The 24409-nt window shown below is 37.4% G+C and overlaps 2 protein-coding genes across 6 annotated transcripts; one reads left to right on the forward strand and one right to left on the reverse strand.

Annotated features, from left to right (window-relative positions):
* Window positions 1-360: 360 nt before the first annotated feature.
* LOC131948975 (uncharacterized) lies at window positions 361-6101 on the reverse strand. 4 transcript variants are annotated; one of them, XR_009388101.1, is made up of 7 exons: window positions 5962-6101; window positions 5330-5448; window positions 5049-5093; window positions 4732-4893; window positions 4413-4460; window positions 1553-4301; window positions 1492-1509 (listed from the first exon to the last, which is right to left on the reverse strand). XR_009388101.1 is itself a non-coding variant. In XM_059310729.1 (6 exons), exons 2-6 carry the CDS (start codon window positions 5331-5333, stop codon window positions 2587-2589), a joined length of 1974 nt encoding a protein of 657 aa, XP_059166712.1. In that variant the 5' UTR covers window positions 5334-5448; window positions 5996-6101; the 3' UTR covers window positions 361-2586. The 4 variants fall into 4 exon arrangements, 3 of the variants coding, with proteins under 3 accessions (XP_059166712.1, XP_059166711.1, XP_059166713.1); XM_059310729.1 differs by having other exon boundaries at window positions 361-4301; window positions 5996-6101; XM_059310728.1 differs by having other exon boundaries at window positions 361-4301.
* Window positions 6102-6374: 273 nt separating this feature from the next.
* LOC131948974 (transmembrane protein 168) lies at window positions 6375-22952 on the forward strand. 2 transcript variants are annotated; one of them, XM_059310727.1, is made up of 7 exons: window positions 6375-6507; window positions 8159-9310; window positions 9425-9653; window positions 10769-10937; window positions 11210-11315; window positions 16641-16803; window positions 18814-22952. In XM_059310727.1, exons 2-7 carry the CDS (start codon window positions 8203-8205, stop codon window positions 19199-19201), a joined length of 2163 nt encoding a protein of 720 aa, XP_059166710.1. In that variant the 5' UTR covers window positions 6375-6507; window positions 8159-8202; the 3' UTR covers window positions 19202-22952. The 2 variants fall into 2 exon arrangements, with proteins under 2 accessions (XP_059166710.1, XP_059166708.1); XM_059310725.1 differs by having other exon boundaries at window positions 6467-6550.
* Window positions 22953-24409: the final 1457 nt, after the last annotated feature.

Here is a 24409-nt window from a genome sequence, read left to right on the forward strand (position 1 = left end):
TGTGTCCTACAATCTCATGTATTGATAAAGTGAGTGTGGCCTACAATCTCATGTATTGATAAAGTGAGTGTGTCCTACAATCTCATGTATTGATAAAGTGAGTGTGACCTACAATCTCATGTATTGATAAAGTGAGTGTGACCTACAATCTCATGTATTGATAAAGTGAGTGTGGCCTACAATCTCATGTATTGATAAAGTGAGTGTGACCTACAATCTCATGTATTGATAAAGTGAGTGTGGCCTTCAATCTCATGTATTGATAAAGTGAGTGTGGCCTACAATCTCATGTATTGATAAAGTGAGTGTGACCTACAATCTCATGTATTGATTGAGCACACCCCCCACCCCCCCCCCCCCCCCACACACACAAGACAGGAAAGATTGACAGCACCATGTGAAAATATTTGATTTCTGCTCCATTTGACAGACAGGCACTTTCACAGATCACATCATGTTCTTCATGTGATTGACATCAAGATGTTAATCTCATGGTGATCACACATATAGTCCCATGGTGATCACACATATAGTCCCATGTTAATCCCATGGTGATCACACATATAGTCCCATGGTGATCACACATATAGTCCCATGTTAATCCCATGGTGATCACACATATAGTCCCATGTTAATCTCATGGTGATCACACAACACATATAGTCCTATGGTGATCCCACACATAGTCCTATGGTGATCCCATGGTGATCACACATATAGTCCCATGTTAATCTCATGGTGATCACACAACACATATAGTCCTATGGTGATCCCACACATAGTCCTATGGTGATCCCATGGTGATCACACACATAGTCCCATGGTGATCACACATATAGTCTCATATTAATCCCATGGTGATCACACATATGATATAGTCCCATGTTAATCTCACATGATCACACATATAGTCTCATGTTAATCCCATGGCGATCACACATATAGTCCCATAATTTTCACTCATATAGTCAATCCCATAATGTAGAAAATATATGGATTTATTGATCAGAAAATATTGATCTCAAGATCCTTATTGATCGTCCCAATACACAAAACTATCAAGGGATAATTAAATTTTTCATCGTCACAGCCATTTTAAAACAATGATAAAAATACAACTTGAGCACAAGCAATAGTAGACAGCAGAATCTATAAACAAATAGTTGTGTCAACAGAATGTTGGTAACTAAACAAAATAATTGTGTCTATAGTATTATTATTTATAGAACTGTACAGACTATACAAGAGTGTAATGTTAAGCTAGACAACACTGGTCAGTGTGACAGTGGTCAGTTAGTATGACACTGGTCAGTCAGTGTGACAACAGCCAGACACTGGTCAGTCAGTGTGACAACAGATAGCCACTGATCAGTGTAAGAACACATCAAAATTTTATTTTTATGTCACTTATTATGTCATGTCACCCATTACATCAGCTGTCTCAACCATGTCATGTCACCCATTATGTCAGCTGTCTCACCCATAATGTCATGTCACCCATTATCTCAGCTGTCTCACCCATAATGTCATGTCACCCATAATGTCATGTCACCTGTCTCACCCATAATGTCATGTCACCCATTATGTCAGCTGTCTCACCCATAATGTCATGTCACCCATAATGTCATGTCACCTGTCTCACCCATAATGTCATGTCACCCATTATCTCAGCTGTCTCACCCATAATGTCATGTCACCCATTATGTCAGCTGTCTCACCCATAATGTCATGTCACCCATAATGTCATGTCACCTGTCTCACCCATAATGTCATGTCACCCATTATGTCAGCTGTCTCACCCATAATGTCATGTCACCCATAATGTCATGTCACCTGTCTCACCCATAATGTCATGTCACCCATTATCTCAGCTGTCTCACCCATAATGTCATGTCACCCATTATGTCAGCTGTCTCACCCATAATGTCATGTCACCCATAATGTCATGTCACCTGTCTCACCCATAATGTCATGTCACCCATTATCTCAGCTGTCTCACCCATAATGTCATGTCACCTGTCTCACCCATAATGTCATGTCACCCATTACGTCAACAGTCTCACCCACTAAGTCCCCTGTTTTCTGCTCTGCTATGAATAGATCATGAGAACATCACTGGTATCAGTATTAGATCATATAAATATTGCTTTTAAATTAGTGGAACATTTTTTGTCAAAGGGAATTTGTTATTAAACATACAAATTTGCTTTAAGAAATTAAAATAATTTTAAAAAGTATAAGCTAATTTATAGTTACTTTGTCTTGAAAACAAGTACATTGAGTAGATTTATCCTTGATACTGAAATTAGTAGTTAAAACTAACAAGCTAAACTTAGTTGAAAAGACCTTTGACAAGAAAAAGTATATGAAAATAATTTCCTATTGACACAGCAAATATCCCCACTTTCTAGTTCTCTGTTAACATTGAAGCCTTCAACTAGAAACTGAATAAAACCACAGGAATATCAACACTGATTCTACTGGCTGTTTCATAGTTAATCCAGGTGTTGTTGTGTAACAATAAAGAAATAATAGTTGATGCAGGCACTGTTAAAGATAATGCTAGTAGGTGTGGCACCTAGAGGGTTAAACTAACTCTATTAGATCAGTTCTAGGGTCACTACACTTGTTCTGTGGGTCTCTGTGGGGCCAGATGTTCATCTCAATACCCACAGCGCTGACTGGGATGGAGGACTTTTTAAACACACTGCCACCTATGAAAGACGAAGAGTTGACAAAATCCTGGAAGGATGAAATATTCTGGATGGATCGCAAATCTCTTTCAAGTGAATCGCTATCTGAGCCCATTTCAGAATCGTCAGTTGAATGAGAGGCATTAGACAAGGACCTGTGGGTGTGTCTCTGGGTCAGCCCCGTCCCCCACCTGCGTATCCCCACAGGGCTGTCCCAGTGGGACGGGTCCCCTGGGGGGCGCTGGTGAGGGGGTAGAGACTGAAATGGGGCTAAAGGTACCGGAACATTCAGGCCAGAGTCCCAAGATCTTGGGTCACCAGCGAAGGTGGCAGACTTCTTCTCAGGGGTGCCTTTGTTTGACTGCTCCCACTCCTGGTGGACCTCTGCGTGAAGGATGGTGGTTTGTGAGCGTCCAGTGCTGAGCTGTTTCTGTGACAAGTGTAGAGAGGACTGGCTGGGGTTAGAGGATGTGTGTACCTGGACCTGCTGGCGCTCCAGGTGTCTGCACTCTGGCCTGGCATCCATATGGGAACAGTTGCAGTACAGACAGGGCAGGCCGTCTGACGGGTGGCTGGGGTCCGTGGCAAAACTGTCCATGCTCTTGGATAAGGCGTGGCGTGCACTGGGGGATACTATACAACTGCTGGCCAGGGAGGAAGGGAGGGAATTTTGTCGGTTTTGTAACAGTCCACCAAAGCCATGCTGATCACACTCATGAAAATAGGAGGCGGGGTTGGTGCGGGGTAGAGTGTTACTGACACCTCGCTCCATCTGGTACAGAGGGATCTGCTGGGGCAGCACCATCTGCGACCTGTGGCTGCTGTTGCTGACATTATTACAGCTGCTGTCATGATGAGCTGTTTGTGCTGTTCCCATCAGAGTCAGCAGTGGCTGCTCCATTGAACTCCTCCTGCGCTTCTTGTTTTTGCCAGCCCGCAGAGAAAACCCAAACGAGCTCTCCAGTTCTAGACGTTCATCCATCCAGGAGGGATTTTCACGAAAATATTCCCGCGCCTGCTCGATGGTGGCCTTAAGAACAGCGCCCACCTCCGTCTCATGGTAGTGGTTCTCACATGTGCTGGTCTGGGATGCCGAGTCCCCCTTGTCGTTATCTGGACCTTGAGCATTCAAATGTAGGTGAAGTTTGTGCACATCTTTCATTAAACAAAACTGAAAGGCTGTTTCAAGTTGTGGGGGGATGTCTGAGCGGGTTGAATACTCCATGTAAGCTGTGATGAATTTATTCATATCTAAACCCTTCTGCCGTTCTGCTCGCATTTTCTCCGCAACATAATCAACGGCAACAGCAAAATAATCTGGCAACACTTGCCTCTCATCTGTTTTAAACTTGACCCTTTTCTTAGAGCAGCGCAGTCTCCCACCAAGGGAGCAAACCACCATTATGTAATCTGCTTCCTGCAGGCGCTCAACCAGCCAATCATCAACCCCTCGTTCTGTGATGTCATGTTCCTCAAGAAGGTCAAGGGTAACGGTGACGCCACACGCCTCCATGAGGAACCCGGCCAGTGCTGCCACCACCCTCTCATGTATGGGGCAGTCGTAAGCGTACAGCATCAGCACAACAGGCTGGGCCTTGCCATTTACTTCTGAAACAAAATTTCAATATTTAAAGTCACGTTTTTATTGAGTTCACTATTGAAACTATGTCTTTAATTTAATCACAGATTGGGCAAAGGTCAATGAAAGAAAATACTTGCCTACACCAGTGTCTCGCTCAAAGGCCTCAGTTATGTCATTGTTTTGATCTGAGGAAGATATCAATTTCTTTCATCAGAAACAACAATCAAGTATCTAACAAACAAGGCGTTGTGTGTTTCTTTCATCAGAAACAACTATCAAGTATCTAACAAACAACAAACAGGACATTGTGTGTTTCTTTCATCAGAAACAACTTTTTGACAAACAATAAAAATAATTAATGACTGAAATAACTTTTTTGAAAAATGAAGTTGTAGCATACTGACATGTAATAGACCTCCACATTTAATAAGGGTAAAAGGCGGTAAAGCTACTCACAAGATAATGCAGCCTGCCTAGACTTGTAGATGCGGTACAACAAGAATGTTATAGCAATAAGCCCAACTATTGCGATGACGCCAAAGGCAGTGCCAAGAACAACCTGCAGATCCTGCTGGTACTCCTCTGATTCCTGGGACTCTTGAATGATTGGTCCATTTTCTAAACACAACAAAATCATCTTCACAAGTCTTTCTTTACACCAATATAAAAACTGTTACAAGCTTCAAAATGTATACATTTTTGTTTTAGGTTTAGACTTTATGTTAATTAACTCATCAAAAAGTGGACATGCAAACGTTTGGCTGAGTACTTACCACTTGATGTTGGTTTGGTTGTAGACGACGCTTTCCTTTTGTCATCTGAAAATATTTTCATAAAAAAAGTAAGAGTTAGAATAAATGATTAAATTTTGAATTATTTTTCAAAGGCACAAATTTGTAAGTTGGCCATTCTTTTGGAATTATGCTTTGTAATCTAATAATATAAAAATTAGGCCTAATTGGCCAAGGCTATTCTGGGAATAGATACTTTGAAATTAATTAGGCCAGGCCTAGTCAATTTAATTAATCAATTTATTTAGGCCTATTTAAATTACCCATTATATGAAAGCAAGTGAGAATCCAAGAAAAGGTACTCCATAAGCTGCTTAATCTTCATTATGCTTGCAGATCATATTAATTATTATCTTAGCTGCTCCATAATCTTTAAGATAGCCTAATTAAAAAAAAAACTGGTTAGACATACGTAAATTAATACTTTGTTAGGCCTATTTTAATAATTTTATGCTAAAGCAAACAATTAAAAAAAAAATAGCCTAACACTACTGACTGGTACTGACTACAGTACACACTACAGTAAATGTATCTGTCTAGTCTAGAGTAGTCTAGATTACTAAGAAGATTAGTCTAGATAGAGTAGAGTCTAGATTTCTAGATCTAGACTCCTACTTCTAAAAGTTCTAAGACTAGAATCCTAGACTATCTCGTTTTCTAGAATAATATATATCTAGATAGTATTTGTTTTTTTAGTAGAACTAGATCTAGCTAACAATTTATTTATTAGATCTAGATCAGTAGATCTAGATCTAGATTTCTAGATCTAGTAACACAAGTGAAGTAAGGAACTTTGAACAGAATTCAACGTTGAATGAATTCATTCACAAAATAATGAAAATTTAAATAAAATATAGAAAACTAGACAGATAGTGGATCTATCTAGAATCTAGACCTCGATAGATTCTAGATCTATATCTAATTGAGACAGGGTCTTAAATTTCAATTTTCTTTTTGTTTTGTTTGACGTCTAGAATCTAGAATTAATCTAGAATCTAGATCTGTATTGACATCCTTCTTTGGGTAAAACATCAATACTTCCGGCATTTACTGCCATCTGTCGAATAAAGGGAAATAGTCAAAATATAATTTTGGAATGTTAACAAACTTTGTAGTCGCCCCTTACTAGATCTAGATCTAGATCTATAATATTTTCGCTAGTGACAAGATTGACAGAATACATATGATAGATCTAGTGATCATGACTTCATAAGCTTATATTCAAAGCTGTTATCAGGAGAGCTGATCTATTTCTAAACGTAAAAAGTTTTGGAATTAGAATTAAATCTAGATCTAGATCTAATTGATAATTGTAAATGTAATGCATTTTTTTCAATTAGGTTAGGCGTAGTTAGAGAAAACAATTTCTTTTGTAAACGAATGTAAACGAAGGGGAGACTACTACGGTTTTAAAAATATCCTGCTGTTGTTAGATCTTGAGGTAACTAGAAAACAATAATCACAAATGACTTGAGTATCTACAGGTAACACTCACAATTTAGATATAGATATAAATCTAGATCTAGATTTAGATCTTATATAATATGGTTAGTAGACACAAGCCTCTAAAGTTCTAAACAGTCTAGATTAGATCTAGAATATATGGTCTAGATCGAAATCCCACCAGACTCAGACAGAAGGCGAAGGCCGATAAACTCTGCATGGCTGCATAGTGCAGCATACTCATTTACTGCATACGGTAATCTATCGTTTTGGGTACGTAAAATCGCCCGCGGCTATTAATGTACGAAAACGTTACCTCATTGTCAAGGCTGTAATAGAAGTATATTGTGATATGTTTGTGTCAAATAAAACTAGATAAATGAATAATAAACCTAAATCAATGGCTAAATATATCAATATAGGCCAGAAATTAACTTTAAACAGCAGTGTCTACAAGCAAGGTTTGCTATATAAACAGCAGCCATTTGTAAAATAGAGTGACTTCCGCCTGAATCTTGCGCTTTAAGTCTATAAAAATAAAACTTTAACAAGATGGCTGCTATAGTAAATGAGCATGGTTGCATCTGTTGGAAACATCGCTAGTCTTCATTTATTACTGAAAAGTTTTAATTCAATTGTTTAAAAACAGGTACATAAATGAAACAAGGAAACATTTTTGTATTTTTAAAACATAAATCCTCCTCAAAATGTGATATAATTATTAAAATGTAAGGAGTCACCTGTTTTTCACATTACTAGTCGCGGGCGATTTTACGTACCCAAAACGATAGATTACCCTGCATACTACTGAATAGTTTGTTGTTTTTTTTTAATTTTTAAATATTAAGTAAAAATAAAAAATTTTAGTAACCAGATCTAGATCTAACTGACCTAGAATCTGGTTCTAGAATCTAATTTCTCGCACTAGTTACTAGTCTAGAAACTAGATTCTAGATCTACTTGATCTGATTATTCTAATTTAATAAATTTATTGCAATATTTGCAAGAAGTACAGGCCTGGCTGGGTGAAATAAAATAGTTTAGTATATATATAGATCTAGTTTTTAGTTAATTTTATGATACTAACTAACTAGGCTACTAGATCCGAATTCAATTCAGGGGGTTGGAGTGGTCAGGGTGGTGAGCACATGTTTGCTAACCTGGAAGTCCTGAGTTTGAACCCTCTGGCAGATGAGGCTTAATGATATCATACATTTTCACCAACATCCCCCCCCCCTACCCCTTCATTGTAGTAACACATCCAGAAAAGTAAGGCCACTTTCCTAAAATGATGTCACACTACAGTCTACCTCCTTCCCAATAGCAAGTTAAAAAAAAAACAGGGATCACTTTCTAAAATAATTAACACACTGGGTCAACATAAATTATATTGATCAGATTTTGTTGAAAAATTTCAAGGGTTTAAAAATGCTAAGCTGTTATTATTTTATTTCACACATAACTTTTTAAAGTCAAGTGTTATGTCACCCGTTTTAATCCTCATGTCACACATCCCCACTAAAGTTCCAACCCCTTTTCCCCCAGGAGTATGATATAAATTATGGATGCCTTATTAACCGGACTGTTTCAAGCTATTTTTAACGCAACAACACACAACTTCTCCATTAGAAATTTTTTTTATATTGCAGGAGGACAGAGAGATGACGGCAACTACAGCCTCAACTTCCAAAGGATGAATCATGAGCTGTTGCAGCAGTTGATCAAAAGGAAAAGATTCTTCTATTATAAAAACAGCACCAAAACCTGGTGCATCGGCTTTTGGTCAAAGCTCAAATATTTTCTTGTTCATTTTGTTCTGAAAATAATCATGGGAGTCAAGCAAGCTAAAAGGGGGATAACTGTGCAATATGTGCGATTTATACCAGAGCTGATATTAGTTGTGGCTCTTGGACTGGGTCTGTATACCCAGTGGTCTTTCACAGAAGATGTAACAATATCTGTCATTGCCATTCTAGGGGCTTTTGTGTTTGCCATTTCATGTGCGCTGCAGTACTACTTTGGGATGGAGGACCTGGGCAAAGCGTTGTTCCACGTTTGGGTCGGCTGTCTGATCGGCATCCTGGCTTTCACCAACAACGCTCAGCTGCAGTACGTGACCATGGAGGAGGTCATGGAGGCCATGTTCATCACCAGCATGGTGCTGGGCTGGTTCTGGAACATTCTAGAACGTTTGCTCAAACTGGACGCGGGAGATGCTAAAATGTTGACGATATCAGAAGGTCTAGAATCCACTGGTTTGATTATTGCGAGCATTGTGACAGGTGTTGACAGCATAGCCTTGTCTCTGTATACACTAGCATACATATTCCACATCACAGCTATGAGACTGAAATCATTCACAGGATTTATTAGTTTTGTTTCGTTTATCTGTGTGGGGATATTTTTATTTTTCCCTGCTCTAGAGGTCAAACCAAACATCTACGCCCTCACCTGTTTTGTTGGGCGCCACGCCTTTCAGCCAGTCATTGATTTCTATTTCTGTGGTCTCTCAATGATAGACAGGTGGAGATCCTACTTCAGCAAGCCCCGTGTGCTCCGCTACCTTTACCTGGTGTTGCTGTTTCTACTGCAGCTGGTGCTAGCGGTGGTTGTGGGCGTGGGGACGTCGCGTCACAAAGAGTGGTTCATTGTGTTTCCCCTGTACATGGCTCTAGCTGTGGTCTGGCTCATGTTCCACCTCATGTTCTTCATCACCTGTTGGAAGCTGATGGGGAAGGTCACAGAGTGCAATGCCAGTGCTGAAAATGGAAGCAGCTTCAAAAGGATCATGGCGGCCAAAGGTTGGGCTCTTGATTTAAAAAATTTGTTTCTAAACATTTTCTTGGTTAACCATCTTGTTATATTTATATTTTTGACTTAAGATTTGAAGCGGATCAAATGTTGTCTCTCCCCAGGTCTGCGCTACTTTGGCCTGGTCTCTCAACGCATCATCTTCCTGTCCCTCATCACCAACGTCCTAGTTTTTGTCATTGGGTTTGAGACCAGGACACCCTACACCCTGGCTCTCGTCTTCCTTGTTCTACCTCTGGAATGTGCCATCGTCAGTTTGTTCTGGGAACTGGGGGACAACTTGGGGGGGACGTGCACAGGTTATGCTGTCATTAGTCCAGTCACTGCCCTAAGGTTAGTTGGTGGACAATGGGGTGGGGGGCGCATGTAAATGATATGATGTCATTAGTTTCAATATTTACAACTATACGTTAAAATTTATTTAATTTACATAGTTTTTCAAAGAAATGCTCCATATATTTTTGAACAACTTCTAGAATACACTAGGCATGCTGCCCAGCTTCGCTTAGGCTTTCGAAACGTTGAGAATTTGAATGCTTAATTAATTCGCCCATATAAGGCGCCGGTCAGTCGAGGTCAGTTTTTACCCCCTCATCGTAGACTTTTCGGCCAACCGGCCCCCGTGTTCTGTCGCCCCAACCAAGGCAAGATCCTGCCAAATTTGAAGCGCCTGCGGCGCCGGGTAGTGCCTTATCGGACACCCGACAATCTAGATCTAGATCTAGAATCGTAATAGAATTTTTTTTTTTAAGTTTAGCCCGAGCAAAATAAAAAAAAAAGTACATAAACCAAGTTGACTTGGTGTGTCTCGAACCCGCACCACCTGCGTGGTTTATAGTACACTAACATCTCCCCTATTTAGGCACCTTATAAAATACAGAGAATGAAAGACGTATTTTAAAATCTTAACTTACGCGAATATGCCTATTCTTTCAAATTAATTTTTTTATCCCAAATTAGCCAGTTCCAAACAAAGATTTTGTATAAATAAATTTTATGAGTTTAGGCCGGAAAAATTGTATTGTATACATTTCATAGTGTACGTAGATCTAAATCAAATTTGAATGAAATAGTTCATTTCTTTTTTATTGTAAACACGGCAGATGACGTCATTAGTTAATGTATAAATAGTGACGTCACAGTTTATGTGTTCTTTTTCACATATATAAATGCTTTTCCGGTTGCATAAATAATACTGTTTCTCTACATTCGAATACGCCTTTATTTTTTATTTTTCTTCTTTAAATAAAATTGTGGTTATACATTTAAAACATCTAACATATTATTTTCAACAAAAGTCCGTAAAAAGTTCTTCATATATCGCTGCCGATTCTGACGTGATGTCCGGCGAAAATTTTTTGCGGACAGAGAGAGAGAGAGAGAGAGAGAGAGATGTGCGAACGTGGGGTTTTATAGATTTAGATGGAGTAAATATTTCTAATATTCAGACAGGGAGTTGGAGCCCAACTTTTGTCTAGCGCTGATGTCCAAGATATTGGCTCTAGAGGGGCCAGCACTCTGGGCTTGCTGCAACAACTCTTCTCCTACCACATGATACAGAACTTTGGCTGTGATTACTCTAGTAGTGGACTGGAGTTGGACAGTTTACAAAACAAGGTCTGTTATATAGTTGGTCTGTCATACACAAAGTCTGTCATATAGTTGGTCCGTCATACCCTAGGTCTGTCATACACTCAGTCATACACTTGGTCTGTCATACACTAGGTCTGTCATACACACACAAAGTCTGTCATACACAAAGTCTGTCATATAGTTGGTCTGTCATACATTTGGTATGTCATACACTCTGTCATACACAAGATTTTTTGGACAAAGCATAATTGTGTGACAACACTATACAAACCAGAATTATACAATTCTTGTTACAGCTGAAAGCATTTTTTGATCGTCGAACCAACGATGGTCCAAGGTTTGACACTTACATCCTGTACTACAGTGGTGATGTGTATGACACAGGGGACTGGGCACTTGCTGGTAAAACATTTCATCTCACTAGGCACTTGCTGGTAAAACATTTCATCTCACTGGGCACTTGTTGGTAAAACATTTCAACATTTAATCAGACTGGGCACTTGTTGGTAAAACATTTCATCTCACTAGGCCAGGGGTCGGCAACCTGCGGCTCGCGAGCCGCATGCGGCTCTTTTGGTGTCAAGGTGCAGCTCTTCAGCTCGGTGCACAAATATGAATAATTATTTTATTTTATTTTTGAAACTCATAAAAGTATTAGTCTGCAGCACTCGGTAATGAACGATATAATAATAAATATAAACAATAAAACACTCGCTATTCTATTAGAATATTTAGTTACTCCCTATTTCAATGTACTACCTTGTTTTCTAAAGATGAGTTATTTAAGTTTAAACAATGCCCGTGTTTGGATCATATTTATCGAGGCACGGGTTTACCTACACTACCGCCTACCAACATGGCGTGCTGTATTAAAGCTTTGAGTGTAAGTTAATCACTCACCGTAATATCTCCGTTAATCACTCAACTCACCGCCTATTTGTCGAGGACGGAATGTGGCGCTCTAGTGAACCTTATTACACTACCACGGGGCGATGCGTACGGCCCCTAGCTCGGTTTAATCATCGAATGTCATATTGTAGGGTGCTACTTAAAACTAAGGTAGGGGCTTGGTGCTCGCAGGATAGCCCTGGGCGCCAAATCGCACCCTGCAGAGAAGCCGGAGGACGCGCCTGATTCGATTTAGTGAGCGACTAAAGCAACGCGTGTCTATAGTGTAAAGCCTATTTTTAAAATTGAACGTAGGTGCCATAGTGCTCGGTGGTTGCGCCTGTTGCAGTTTTGCCGCTGAATATAGTAGTACCCCATACCCGCTATGCAAAACGCCCGATTAAAGGTTGCCAAGTACTAACATAGCCGCTCGGGAACTCTGGGCGCCAAAAGGTGTATTGACGAAAAAATACACCACCGGGGCGCCGTTCATAAGAAATTTAAAATGATTTTTTTTTTACAAACATCCCCTTGAGCGTTTTAATCAACTCCTTAAGGTTTCATGACGATCAAACCGCAATCGACTTTACTTTTATTTACAGTATATAGAGAAGAATCGAATCGGGCGCTGCCGGGGCGCCACTAATGCGAATTTGAAAAACTTTTTTCGCAGAAACCTTCCCATGAGTATCCTTAACAACTTCCCAAAGTTTCATGGCGATCGGATGAAAGGTGTAGTAATGCATAAAAGAAAAACAGAAACACACACAGTAACACACAAACACACATACATTGATATATATATATATATATATATATATATATATATAGATATATATAGATATATATATAGATATATACACATATACCAAATCCTAAAATTAAAAAAAATGTTGGTGGCTCTTTAAAAACTGGAAAATTTTATAAATTGTAACTTTTGGCTCTTTTGTCTCAAAAGGTTGCCGACCCCTGCACTAGGCACTTGCTGGTAAAACATTTAATCTCACTGGGCACTTGTTGGTAAAACATTTAATCAGCCTGGGCACTTGCTGGTAAAACATTTCAACATTTAATCAGCCTGGGCACTTGTAGGTAAAACATTTCAACATTTAATCTCACTGGGCACTTGTAGGTAAAACATTTCAACATTTAATCTCACTGGGCACATGTTGGTAAAACATTTCAACATTTAATCTCACTGGGCACATGTTGGTAAAACATTTCAACATTTAATCTCACTTGGCACTTGTTGGTAAAACATTTCAACATTTAATCTCACTTGGCACTTGTTGGTAAAACATTTCAACATTTAATCTCACTTGGCACTTGTTGGTAAAACATTTCAACATTTAATCTCACTGGGCACTTGTTGGTAAAACATTTAATCAGACTGGGCACTTGTTGGTAAAACATTTCAGCATTTAATCTCACTGGCAAATAGTGATTGAGATCAAGTTGGAGAAATTTGTTGTTGTCAGCTTTTGTTTGTGTGTATGTTTGTATGTATACAAATGTTGAGATGTGATGTTTAAAACTGTGATGCCACAAAACATGACACTTTCTTAGAACTAAGGCAAGGTAATTTTAGCACAAACATTAGGTAATATTTAATGCTTTTAATAAGTCTCTAAAAATTCGTTGTGCTCTAAACATCAGTGCTGATTCATCAATGGCTAGAACAAAGTTTAATTTTTGTTGCAGATAAAAAACCTCTTTCCGTCCATGTTACTTAAATAAAAAATTGTTACAGATAAAAAAAACCTCTCCCTGTCCATGTTACTAAAATAAAAAATTGTTACAGATAAAAAAAACCTCTCCCTGTCCATGTTACTAAAATAAAAAATTGTTGCAGATAAAAAAACCTCTCCCTGTCCATGTTACTAAAATAAAAAATTGTTACAGATAAAAAAAACCTCTCCCTGTCCATGTTACTAAAATAAAAAATTGTTACAGATAAAAAAAACCTCTCCCTGTCCATGTTACTAAAATAAAAAATTGTTACAGATAAAAAAACCTCTCCCTGTCCATGTTACTAAAATAAAAAATTGTTACAGATAAAAAAAAACCTCTCCCTGTCCATGTTACTAAAATAAAAAATTGTTACAGATAAAAAAACCTCTCCCTGTCCATGTTACTAAAATAAAAAATTGTTACAGATAAAAAAAACCTCTCCCTGTCCATGTTACTAAAATAAAAAATTGTTACAGATAAAAAAAACCTCTCCCTGTCCATGTTACTAAAATAAAAAATTGTTACAGATAAAAAAAACCTCTCCCTGTCCATGTTACTAAAATAAAAAATTGTTACAGATAAAAAAACCTCTCCCTGTCCATGTTACTAAAATAAAAAATTGCTACAGATAAAAAAAAACCTCTCCCTGTCCATGTTACTAAAATAAAAAATTGTTACAGATAAAAAAAACCTCTCCCTGTCCATGTTACTAAAATAAAAAATTGTTACAGATAAAAAAAAACTCTCCCTGTCCATGTTACTAAAATAAAAAATTGTTACAGATAAAAAAAACCTCTCCCTGTCCATGTTACTAAAATAAAAAATTGTTACAGATAAAAAAAACCTCTCCCTGTCCATGTTACTAAAATAAAAAATTGTTACAGATAAAAAAAAACCTCTCCCTGTTACTAAAATAAAAAATTGTTGCAGATAAAAAAAACCTCTCCCTGTTACTAAAATAAAAAATTGTTACAGATAAAAAAAACCTCTCCCTGTTACTAAAATAAAAAATTTTGTTACAGATAAAAAAAACCTCTCCCTGTCCATGTTACTAAAATAAAAAATTGTTGCAGATAAAAAAAACCTCTCCCTGTCCATGTTACTAAAATAAAAAATTTGTTACAGATAAAAAAAACCTCTCCCTGTCCATGTTACTAAAATAAAAAAATTGTTGCAGATAAAAAAAACCTCTCCCTGTCCATGTTACTAAAATAAAAAATTGTTACAGATTAAAAAAACCTCTCCCTGTCCATGTTACTAAAATAAAAAAATTGTTGCAGATAAAAAAACCTCTCCCTGTCCATGTTACTAAAATAAAAAATTGTTACAGATAAAAAAAACCTCTCCCTGTCCATGTTACTAAAATAAAAATTTATTACAGATAAAAAAAACCTCTCCCTGTCCATGTTACTAAAATAAAAAATTGCTACAGATAAAAAAAACCTCTCCCTGACCATGTTACTAAAATAAAAAATTGTTACAGATAAAAAAACCTCTCCCTGTCCGTGTTACTAAAATAAAAAATTGTTGCAGATAAAAAAAACCTCTCCCTGTCCATGTTACTAAAATAAAAAATTTGTTACAGATAAAAAAAAACCTCTCCCTGTCCATGTTACTAAAATAAAAAAATTGTTACAGATAAAAAAAAACCTCTCCCTGTCCATGTTACTAAAATAAAAATTTATTACAGATAAAAAAAACCTCTCCCTGTCCATGTTACTAAAATAAAAATTTATTACAGATAAAAAAAACCTCTCCCTGTCCATGTTACTAAAATAAAAAATTGCTACAGATAAAAAAAACCTCTCCCTGTCCATGTTACTAAAATAAAAAATTGTTACAGATAAAAAAAACCTCTCCCTGTCCATGTTACTAAAATAAAAAATTGTTACAGATAAAAAAAACCTCTCCCTGTTACTAAAATAAAAAATGGTTGCAGATAAAAAAAACCTCTCCCTGTCCATGTTACTAAAATACAAATTTGTTACAGATAAAAAAAACCTCTCCCTGTCCATGTTACTAAAATAAAAAAATTGTTACAGATAAAAAAAACCTCTCCCTGTCCATGTTACTAAATAAAAATTTATTACAGATAAAAAAAACCTCTCCCTGTCCATGTTACTAAAATAAAAATTTATTACAGATAAAAAAAACCTTTCCCTGTCCATGTTACTAAAATAAAAAATTGTTACAGATAAAAAAAACCTCTCCCTGTTACTAAAATAAAAAATTTTGTTACAGAAAAAAAAACCTCTCCCTGTCCATGTTTCTAAAATAAAAAATTGTTGCCGATAAAAAAAACCTCTCCCTGTCCATGTTACTAAAATAAAATTTTTTGTTACAGATAAAAAAAACCTCTCCCTGTTACTAAAATAAAATTTTTTGTTGCAGATAAAAAAAACCTCTCCCTGTCCATGTTACTAAAATAAAAAATTTGTTACAGATAAAAAAAAACCTCTCCCTGTCCATGTTACTAAAATAAAAAATTTGTTACAGATAAAAAAACCTCTCCCTGTCCATGTTACTAAAATAAAAAATTTGTTACAGATAAAAAAAACCTCTCCCTGTCCATGTTACTAAAATAAAAAATTTGTTACAGATAAAAAAACCTCTCCCTGTCCATGTTACTAAAATAAAAAAATTGTTACAGATAAAAAAAAACCTCTCCCTGTCCATGTTACTAAAATAAAAAAATTGTTACAGATAAAAAAAACCTCTCCCTGTCCATGTTACTAAAATAAAAATTTATTACAGATAAAAAAAACCTCTCCCTGTCCATGTTACTAAAATAAAAAATTGTTACAGATAAAATAAACCTCTCCCTGTCCCTGTTACTAAAAAAAAAATTTTTTGTTGCAGATAAAAAAAACCTCTCCCTGTCCATGTTACTAAAATAAAAAATTGTTACAGATAAAAAAAAAACTCCCTGTCCATGTTACTAAAATAAAAAATTGTTGCAGATAAGAAAAACCTCTACCTGTTACTAAAATAAAAATTTGTTGCAGATAAAAAAAACCTCTCCCTGTCCATGTTACTAAAATAAAAAAATTGTTACAGATAAAAAAAACCTCTCCCTGTCCATGTTACTAAAATAAAAAATTGTTACAGATAAAAAAAACCTCTCCCTGTCCATGTTACTCAACTTGTGGCAGGAGAAGGACAAGAACTCCGGCTCCCGTCTCATCCTAGTCCTAGACACATCACATTCCTTCAAGTGGGTGCCACTCATTTCTTCCATCACGGACTGTTTTGTGGCTCTACAGACATGCAGGTAAGTCACATCTATATACGTTACACATACATGTATGTATATAAAGATTATTACATATACATGTAGGTTTATATAGTGTCACTTCTGTATAAGCTACACATACATGAATGGGTTTGTATCTGAGATTGGCACATGTGTCAGATGTACAGCAGCTATAAATATATAGCAGTCTAAGGAAGGTTACTTCTTATTTGAATCAAAGATTGTCATTTATTGTACAGCTTTTTAAAAATTTCTTACACAACACATTGTTACAACATGTTTTGTTGGGTCTTGTGCAATGCTCCCATTAAGGAGGAAAGATAGTGTGCAACGTATGTTTTGTGTGTGTACTGTTATAAAAATCTTATACAAAGATATATTTATTTTACAAAATCACTGCCCGCCAGCTCAAAATACTGTGTGGCCACCTGACCACGCAGCTTAGAGGGAACACTGGTCCTGTGTTGTTGGGTCCTGTGTTGTTGGGTCCTGTGTTGTTGGGTCCTGTGTTGTTGGGTGTTGTGTTGTTGGGTCCTGTGTTGTTGGGTCCTGTGTTGTTGGGTCCTGTGTTGTTGGGTCCTGTGTTGTTGGGTCCTGTGTTGTTGGGTGTTGTGTTGTTGGGTCCTGTGTTGTTGGGTCCTGTGTTGTTGGGTGTTGTGTTGTTGGGTCCTGTGTTGTTGGGTCCTGTGTTGTTGGGTCCTGTGTTGTTGGGTGTTGTGTTGTTGGGTCCTGTGTTGTTGGGTCCTGTGTTGTTGGGTCCTGTGTTGTTGGGTCCTGTGTTGTTGGGTCCTGTGTTGTTGGGTCCTGTGTTGTTGGGTCCTGTGTTGTTGGGTCCTGTGTTGTTGGGTCCTGTGTTGTTGGGTCCTGTGTTGTTGGGTCCTGTGTTGTTGGGTCCTGTGTTGTTGGGTCCTGTGTTGTTGGGTCCTGTGTTGTTGGGTGTTGTGTTGTTGGGTGTTGTGTTGCTGGGTCCTGTGTTGTTGGGTCCTGTGTTGTTGGGTCCTGTGTTGTTGGGTCCTGTGTTGTTGGGTGTTGTGTTGTTGGGTCCTGTGTTGTTGGGTCCTGTGTTGTTGGGTGTTGTGTTGTTGGGTGTTGTGTTGTTGGGTCCTGTGTTGTTGGGTCCTGTGTTGTTGGGTCCTGTGTTGTTGGGTCCTGTGTTGTTGTGTTGTTGGGTCCTGTGTTGTTGGGTCCTGTGTTGTTGGGTCCTGTGTTGTTGGGTGTTGTGTTGTTGGGTGTTGTGTTGTTGGGTCCTGTGTTGTTGGGTCCTGTGTTGTTGGGTCCTGTGTTGTTGGGTCCTGTGTTGTTGTGTTGTTGGGTCCTGTGTTGTTGGGTCCTGTGTTGTTGGGTCCTGTGTTGTTGGGTCCTGTGTTGTTGGGTCCTGTGTTGTTGGGTCCTGTGTTGTTGGGTCCTGTGTTGTTGGGTGTTGTGTTGTTGGGTCCTGTGTTGTTGGGTCCTGTGTTGTTGGGTCCTGTGTTGTTGGGTCCTGTGTTGTTGGGTCCTGTGTTGTTGGGTCCTGTGTTGTTGGGTCCTGTGTTGTTGGGTCCTGTGTTGTTGGGTCCTGTGTTGTTGGGTCCTGTGTTGTTGGGTCCTGTGTTGTTGGGTCCTGTGTTGTTGGGTCCTGTGTTGTTGGGTGTTGTGTTGTTGGGTCCTGTGTTGTTGGGTCCTGTGTTGTTGGGTCCTGTGTTGTTGGGTCCTGTGTTGTTGGGTCCTGTGTTGTTGGGTCCTGTGTTGTTAGGTCCTGTGTTGTTGGGTCCTGTGTTGTTGGGTCCTGTGTTGTTGGGTCCTGTGTTGTTGGGTGTTGTGTTGTTGGGTCCTGTGTTGTTGGGTCCTGTGTTGTTGGGTCCTGTGTTGTTGGGTCCTGTGTTGTTGGGTCCTGTGTTGTTGGGTCCTGTGTTGTTGGGTCCTGTGTTGTTGTGTTGTTGGGTCCTGTGTTGTTGGGTGTTGTGTTGTTGGGTCCTGTGTTGTTGGGTCCTGTGTTGTTGGGTCTTGTGTTGTTGGGTGTTGTTGACTTGACTTTGCCTTGTCTTACAGATACATCAGTAGACCAGAGACAGCTGAATCAGGTGACAAATCTACAGTTGGCTCCTTCACTAAAGCCTACGTCCAGTTTAACAACGGACAGGAAGTGGACATTGACTGGACGACAAGGTCAAGGCCACTGAGAGCCTGCTACAGGGTCTCGTCCAACTGGTCAGACTTCTCCTTCCACCTGCCCACCAGGGAGGATGTGGAGAGCTACTGGAGGCTGACCTTCCCGTCCATCATGAAGCCTCTGATGAAGGTTCTCAACCTGCCCAGCTTGGGCTCCCCCTTCTGCTGCTGCAGGTGTTTCCTCAGCTGGCTGCGCTGGCTGCAGATGCGGCTGTTGCCCCCAGCGCAGCTAGACACTGGCCATGGTCTACAGCTGCTCAACACATAACTGTCTACACGTCTGGTTTGGTTTCTTTAATTTGGTTTTTATGTTTGATTTCTTGCTTGGGAACATTCATGTATACAGATCTCGGCTAGTATGGTTTGTTTTTAAATTTGTATTGTTGTTGATTAATGGTGATCATCAAATTGGAACATCTTTCAACTAAGCCAAAGACATTTTATATGCATATACTCCATGTATTTTTAGCATGTTCCTGTTAAAGTTTGAGATAAAATCAAGATCACCAATCCACATTGATCTATTTATCTCCCCTTTCTAACAAACTTCCACATTAGTGGTCATCCAGGTATGGTGTTCACACAAATTTTGGATAAAGCCCCTCCCTCAGGAAACACATGTCCAGTTTCAGCATACCCTCCCCTGAGGTGGCTGTCCTCAAACATTTAGCCAACCTCTCAAAACTTGCAACCAATCTACTATTTCAATAACATCTTTAATTAAGTAATAATACTAATCCTAACCCATTATGCCTGAATGTTAACAGTGGGGTTGTCCAAAAATGACGTCACACTTTAAAGGGTTTCAGAAGTGTTATGACACGCTTTTGCAATAATTTTAGAAAGTGAATTCAAGCTGTTGTTCATCTATAACATTTCAATATAAATTAAAATAGACCTACTCAACGTTGAGCTAGCTCAGTAATTTTTGGAAAATAAAAAAAAAAATGATAATTCTGACAGGGGTGTTAGACTGAGGTGTGATGTGCTTTTAAGACCATGCTTTCTTTACACATTAGGATTTTTTTAGAAATACACAAACTGTCATCTTAATTTTAAACATGTAGAATACTAGTTTGATGTTTGTTTCATCATATGGATGTTTGACACCCCCCCCCTCCCCCCCACGTCTACACGACCATAAATGATGATTTTATTGGGCCCCTCCCACCTCTGTGTGGACCTCATAAGTGGATGACCCCTTCTATTGATTCATTTGTGTAGAATCAATATCTTAAATCTCATTCAAGTTTTTTAAGTAAGCAATAGTGTAATGATGTAAGCATGTAAGCGCTAGTGTAATGATGTAAGCACTAGTGTAATGATGTAAGCACTAGTGTAATGATGTAAGATGTTTGTGTTGAGAGGTTTGTTGATGTTGAGCAACTCTGTGGCATTTTATTTCAGCACTTGTTGACTGCTGATGTCTTCCTGGTGTAGAGGCTACAACCTATGAACTCTGGGTCATGACCTTCACCTTCACCCCAACATCACTACATCCAAACACTATTTATGAAACTTTCTTGTGAGTTTGGTCCTTTTTTTATACAGCCTTCTATGAACAAATACTTTTTTAATACATTTTTTTACTTTTCTTTTATTCTCTGGTGGATTTTTAGCTGCTGGTAATTTTGACTTGTTTTAGCAGTCACACTTGTGACTGTTGTTATGGTGACTGTTGTCATGGTGACTGTTGTCATGGTGACTGTTGTCATGGTGACTGTTGTCAATAGAAACTTGGGATTTAGGCCTTTGTCATTATTTTAATTTTTTTAAAAGTATTTAAAAGTTATTTTGACATTTTTTGAATAGCTAATGTTTAAACTTTTTATATTTGGGGTGTTGAATGTCTGCTCATGTCATTCTCCTAGTGTTTCTTTCAGTTATTTCCTTGACCTCCAGCTGTTGTCAGTGTATTATTACATTGCATGCTGGGTTGGTACTCTGGCAAAAATGCTTCTCTACTTGGTTTTGCTAGATTTGTATCAATACAAGCAACTGCCTAGCTCTCCTAGCCGTGTGGGCCGGCTTTCAACTTGGACGGTTGGTTTAGTGTGGTGATGATTTCTTTCAACTTGGACGGTTGGTTTAGTGTGGTGGTGATTTCTTTCAACTTGGACGGTTGGTTTAGTGTGGTGATGATTTCTTTCAACTTGGACGGTTGGTTTAGTGTGGTGATGATTTCTTTCAACTTGGACGGTTGGTTTAGTGTGGTTATGATTTCTTTCAACTTGGACGGTTGTTTTAGTGTGGTGATGATTTCTTTCATTTCATGTTTTAATGTGATGCTTTTACTGAGCGTGATGTTTTATTGCTGTGTGATGTTTTTATTTCAACTTTGTGTTTACTTGCTTGATTTGGGTGTAAAATGTAAATTGGTTTCTGATACTTAAATAGTTGTGAAAATTTGATTATGATGTGTACATTTAGATAAATTAATGGGAAATTATTCACTGGGTTTGCATTGGTATGTTGTAATGTTTGGTTTGGTGTAATTGTATGAAAAGTGGATGGCAGGTTAATGTCAATGTTAAAAACATTTGAAACTGTGATTTGATAATCAATTTTTGTTGTGCTTCAGCTGTAAGATGAAATTAAAATAGATTTTGATTGGTTGATAAATTATTCACATATCACCAGTTGAGCATTCCATTTGTAAAAGTCAGTTATACAATTCATGTATGACAAATTCAGTGCCAATATTATGACAAGACATGCAGTATCTTCCTATGATAGGCTGTGTGTGGTCAGGTTAAAAAAAACCACATTAATGAATGTTTAATTTACAAGAATTCGTTGAAAGTCCTGCTCTGCACAATACTTAAACCACACTCCAAAAAATTAGAAACATTAAATGAAATAAAATAACTGCCATTTGAAGATAAACCATGGTTATATTTTTACTTTAAATGGCTTTTGCTATTGTTGAAATTTTAAAGCCAAGTTCAGTGTCGTTACAAATTTAATTTATGCACTAAAAGATAATATATATTTTTACTTACTGTTTAACCCGCCCCCCTTCAAAATGTAATCAGTGCTGCTCACACACAGCCTATTATACAGCCTGTTCTTTGTGAGTGGGTTAATGAATGCAGCTGTCTCTAAATACAGTTCACACACAGCCTATTATACAGCCTGTTCTTTGTGAGTGGGTTAATGAATGTGTTGTTGCAGCTGTCTCTAAATACACTTCACACATAGTCTTATACAGCCTGTTCAATGGTTTCTTTAACTACAGTTAGTGATTTTAATTTTTTAATTAGTGATGCTATTTTTTTTAAAATAAGTGATATCAATTTTTTTTAATGAGTGAAATTCATTTTTTAATTAGTCAAATTCATTTTTTTAATTAGTGAAATAATTTTTTTTAAATGTTCCAAATCTGTGGATGTTTTGTGTTGAGGATGTGTTGTTGGTATAGAATGGTATCCATGTGTACAGCAGCTGTCCAACTATGAGTAACCTCTGCTGGTGTTGACTCGGTTCATGCATTGTTTCAAGTATGAGTCCCTCTGAGTCCACTCAGTTTTGATGGGTACCCATGCATTGTTTCAAGTATGAGTCCCTCTGAGTCCACTCAGTTTTGATGGGTACCTAACTCAGATTAGAAAAACTAAGACTGCTGGGCATAGTACTGACCACATTGATCTCTGTATGTTGAGCCCATTGAAACAGATTAACTCTACTTTATCTGCCCCATGTGTCTTGGGCACAAACAGGAAAAGATGATGACTAAGTCAATGTAAACTTCTGATAAAACTTAAAATCATTATTTACTTAGATCTAAATGTACAGATTTCTAGTTGGTGTGTGATAGTTTTGATGCATTGTTTGAATTGTTGGCCTATGTTACAAAGTGAAAGTACACAATCTGTACACTTTATCAACATGTATATCCCATGTCACCCCATGTTACAAAGTGAAATATGTCCTGTCGACACCACTGTTATGAAAACATTTTTTTAGATTGAACTGGAAAAAAAAGCATTTTATGAATGATTATGGCACTAACAAGTTGTGGTTTCAAAAACAATAAAAAAAAATGTAAATATCCAAAAAATAAATTGTTTTGTCAACATTGTTTGTTAAAATTCATAAAGTGTAACAAATTAGGGACAGCACTCAGACAACAGAAACATAAAAACTTCAACTCAGATTCCTGTTCAAACTTGTACATGTATTTCAAATATTAAAAACTGAAACAAATTTTTGCAGTGATATGCACTATCATAACAACAAGACAAAATTTTTCTTAAAAATCAGATCTTGTTCCTTAATTACAAATTAAAAACAACATAATCTACAGACAACCTACTGACAAACACCAACAGCAAAACATGGTTCAAGTCTGACAGCCAAGAAAGAGTTAACTCTCTAGAGCTACAATTTAAACCAATTATAAATAAAAGAATTGATATAAAGGATATTTTATTGTATATTTGTGAGTGTGCAATAGCTTACATCATCTGAAACCCTGAATCTATGTAAGGCTTGTATAGTTTTATCTTTCAATGTTGGTATACAAAAAATCCACTGATGAATTCAGCAACATGAAAAGGTAAATTTTTTAAACAACAACCACAGAGGGATGTTCTATAAAAACATAGCCCCCTGTAGCACAACATTGAATCTAAACTTTCTGTCAAATGTAAACAAAAATATGGACCAATGACCTTGACCCTCAAGCAAGCAGGGCTGCTCCAATTTGAATGTCTACAAGAACAGAAAAACATTAGAATCCCTGAAAGTCTAAATGGTGCATTGTGTGGTCAATTATGCATGTCAAGAAAATTAGACACAGGACGGTAAATAAATGTGAGAACCATTACAAATAACAAAGTCATCTAATTAGCATACTATTATAATAATTACAAAGTGATCATTTAAAAAAACATTAAAATAGTTTATTCTTATTGCCGTTTCTGATATTTTGATCTCTTTAATTATTTACAAGCAAGTCAACACTGAGTTCTCAGTCAAGTTTTAAAAACAAAACTCATTAATGATCCACATCAATTAGCAAAACAAAACTTATCCTCCTCAAGTTTACCATAAATTAGTTTTTTAATTTCTTGATTGTTTTAGTAATTTTATTTCTATTTCAAATAAATTGGGTAAACCCATAAATTAGCTTTCAACTTATTGATTGTCTTAGTCATTGAATTCCCATGTAAAAAACGGGTTGAACCCATAAGTTAGTTTTTAATCTACTGACTGTCCTATTCATTACATTTCTATTTAAAGTACAATGGTTTAACTATCATTAATTAATGCGCACAATGAGCTAGACAAGAGATCAAAGTTTGAATCCAGACTTGACAGATAAGTTGGGTGCCAGGAATTATTCCATTCTAAAATGTATAAATATATGTGTGCACAGCGCATGCTTTCTACAATGAAATAATTTTGTATGTTTACACAATATAAAACTAAGTTTGTAATTTAAATAATCTTTTGTTAAATACCCATGCACCAT

Source organism: Physella acuta, unplaced genomic scaffold, assembly GCF_028476545.2.
Source record: "Physella acuta isolate Inbredline_101_S28 unplaced genomic scaffold, ASM2847654v3 ptg000667l, whole genome shotgun sequence".
Classification (NCBI taxonomy): Eukaryota; Metazoa; Mollusca; class Gastropoda; family Physidae; genus Physella; species Physella acuta.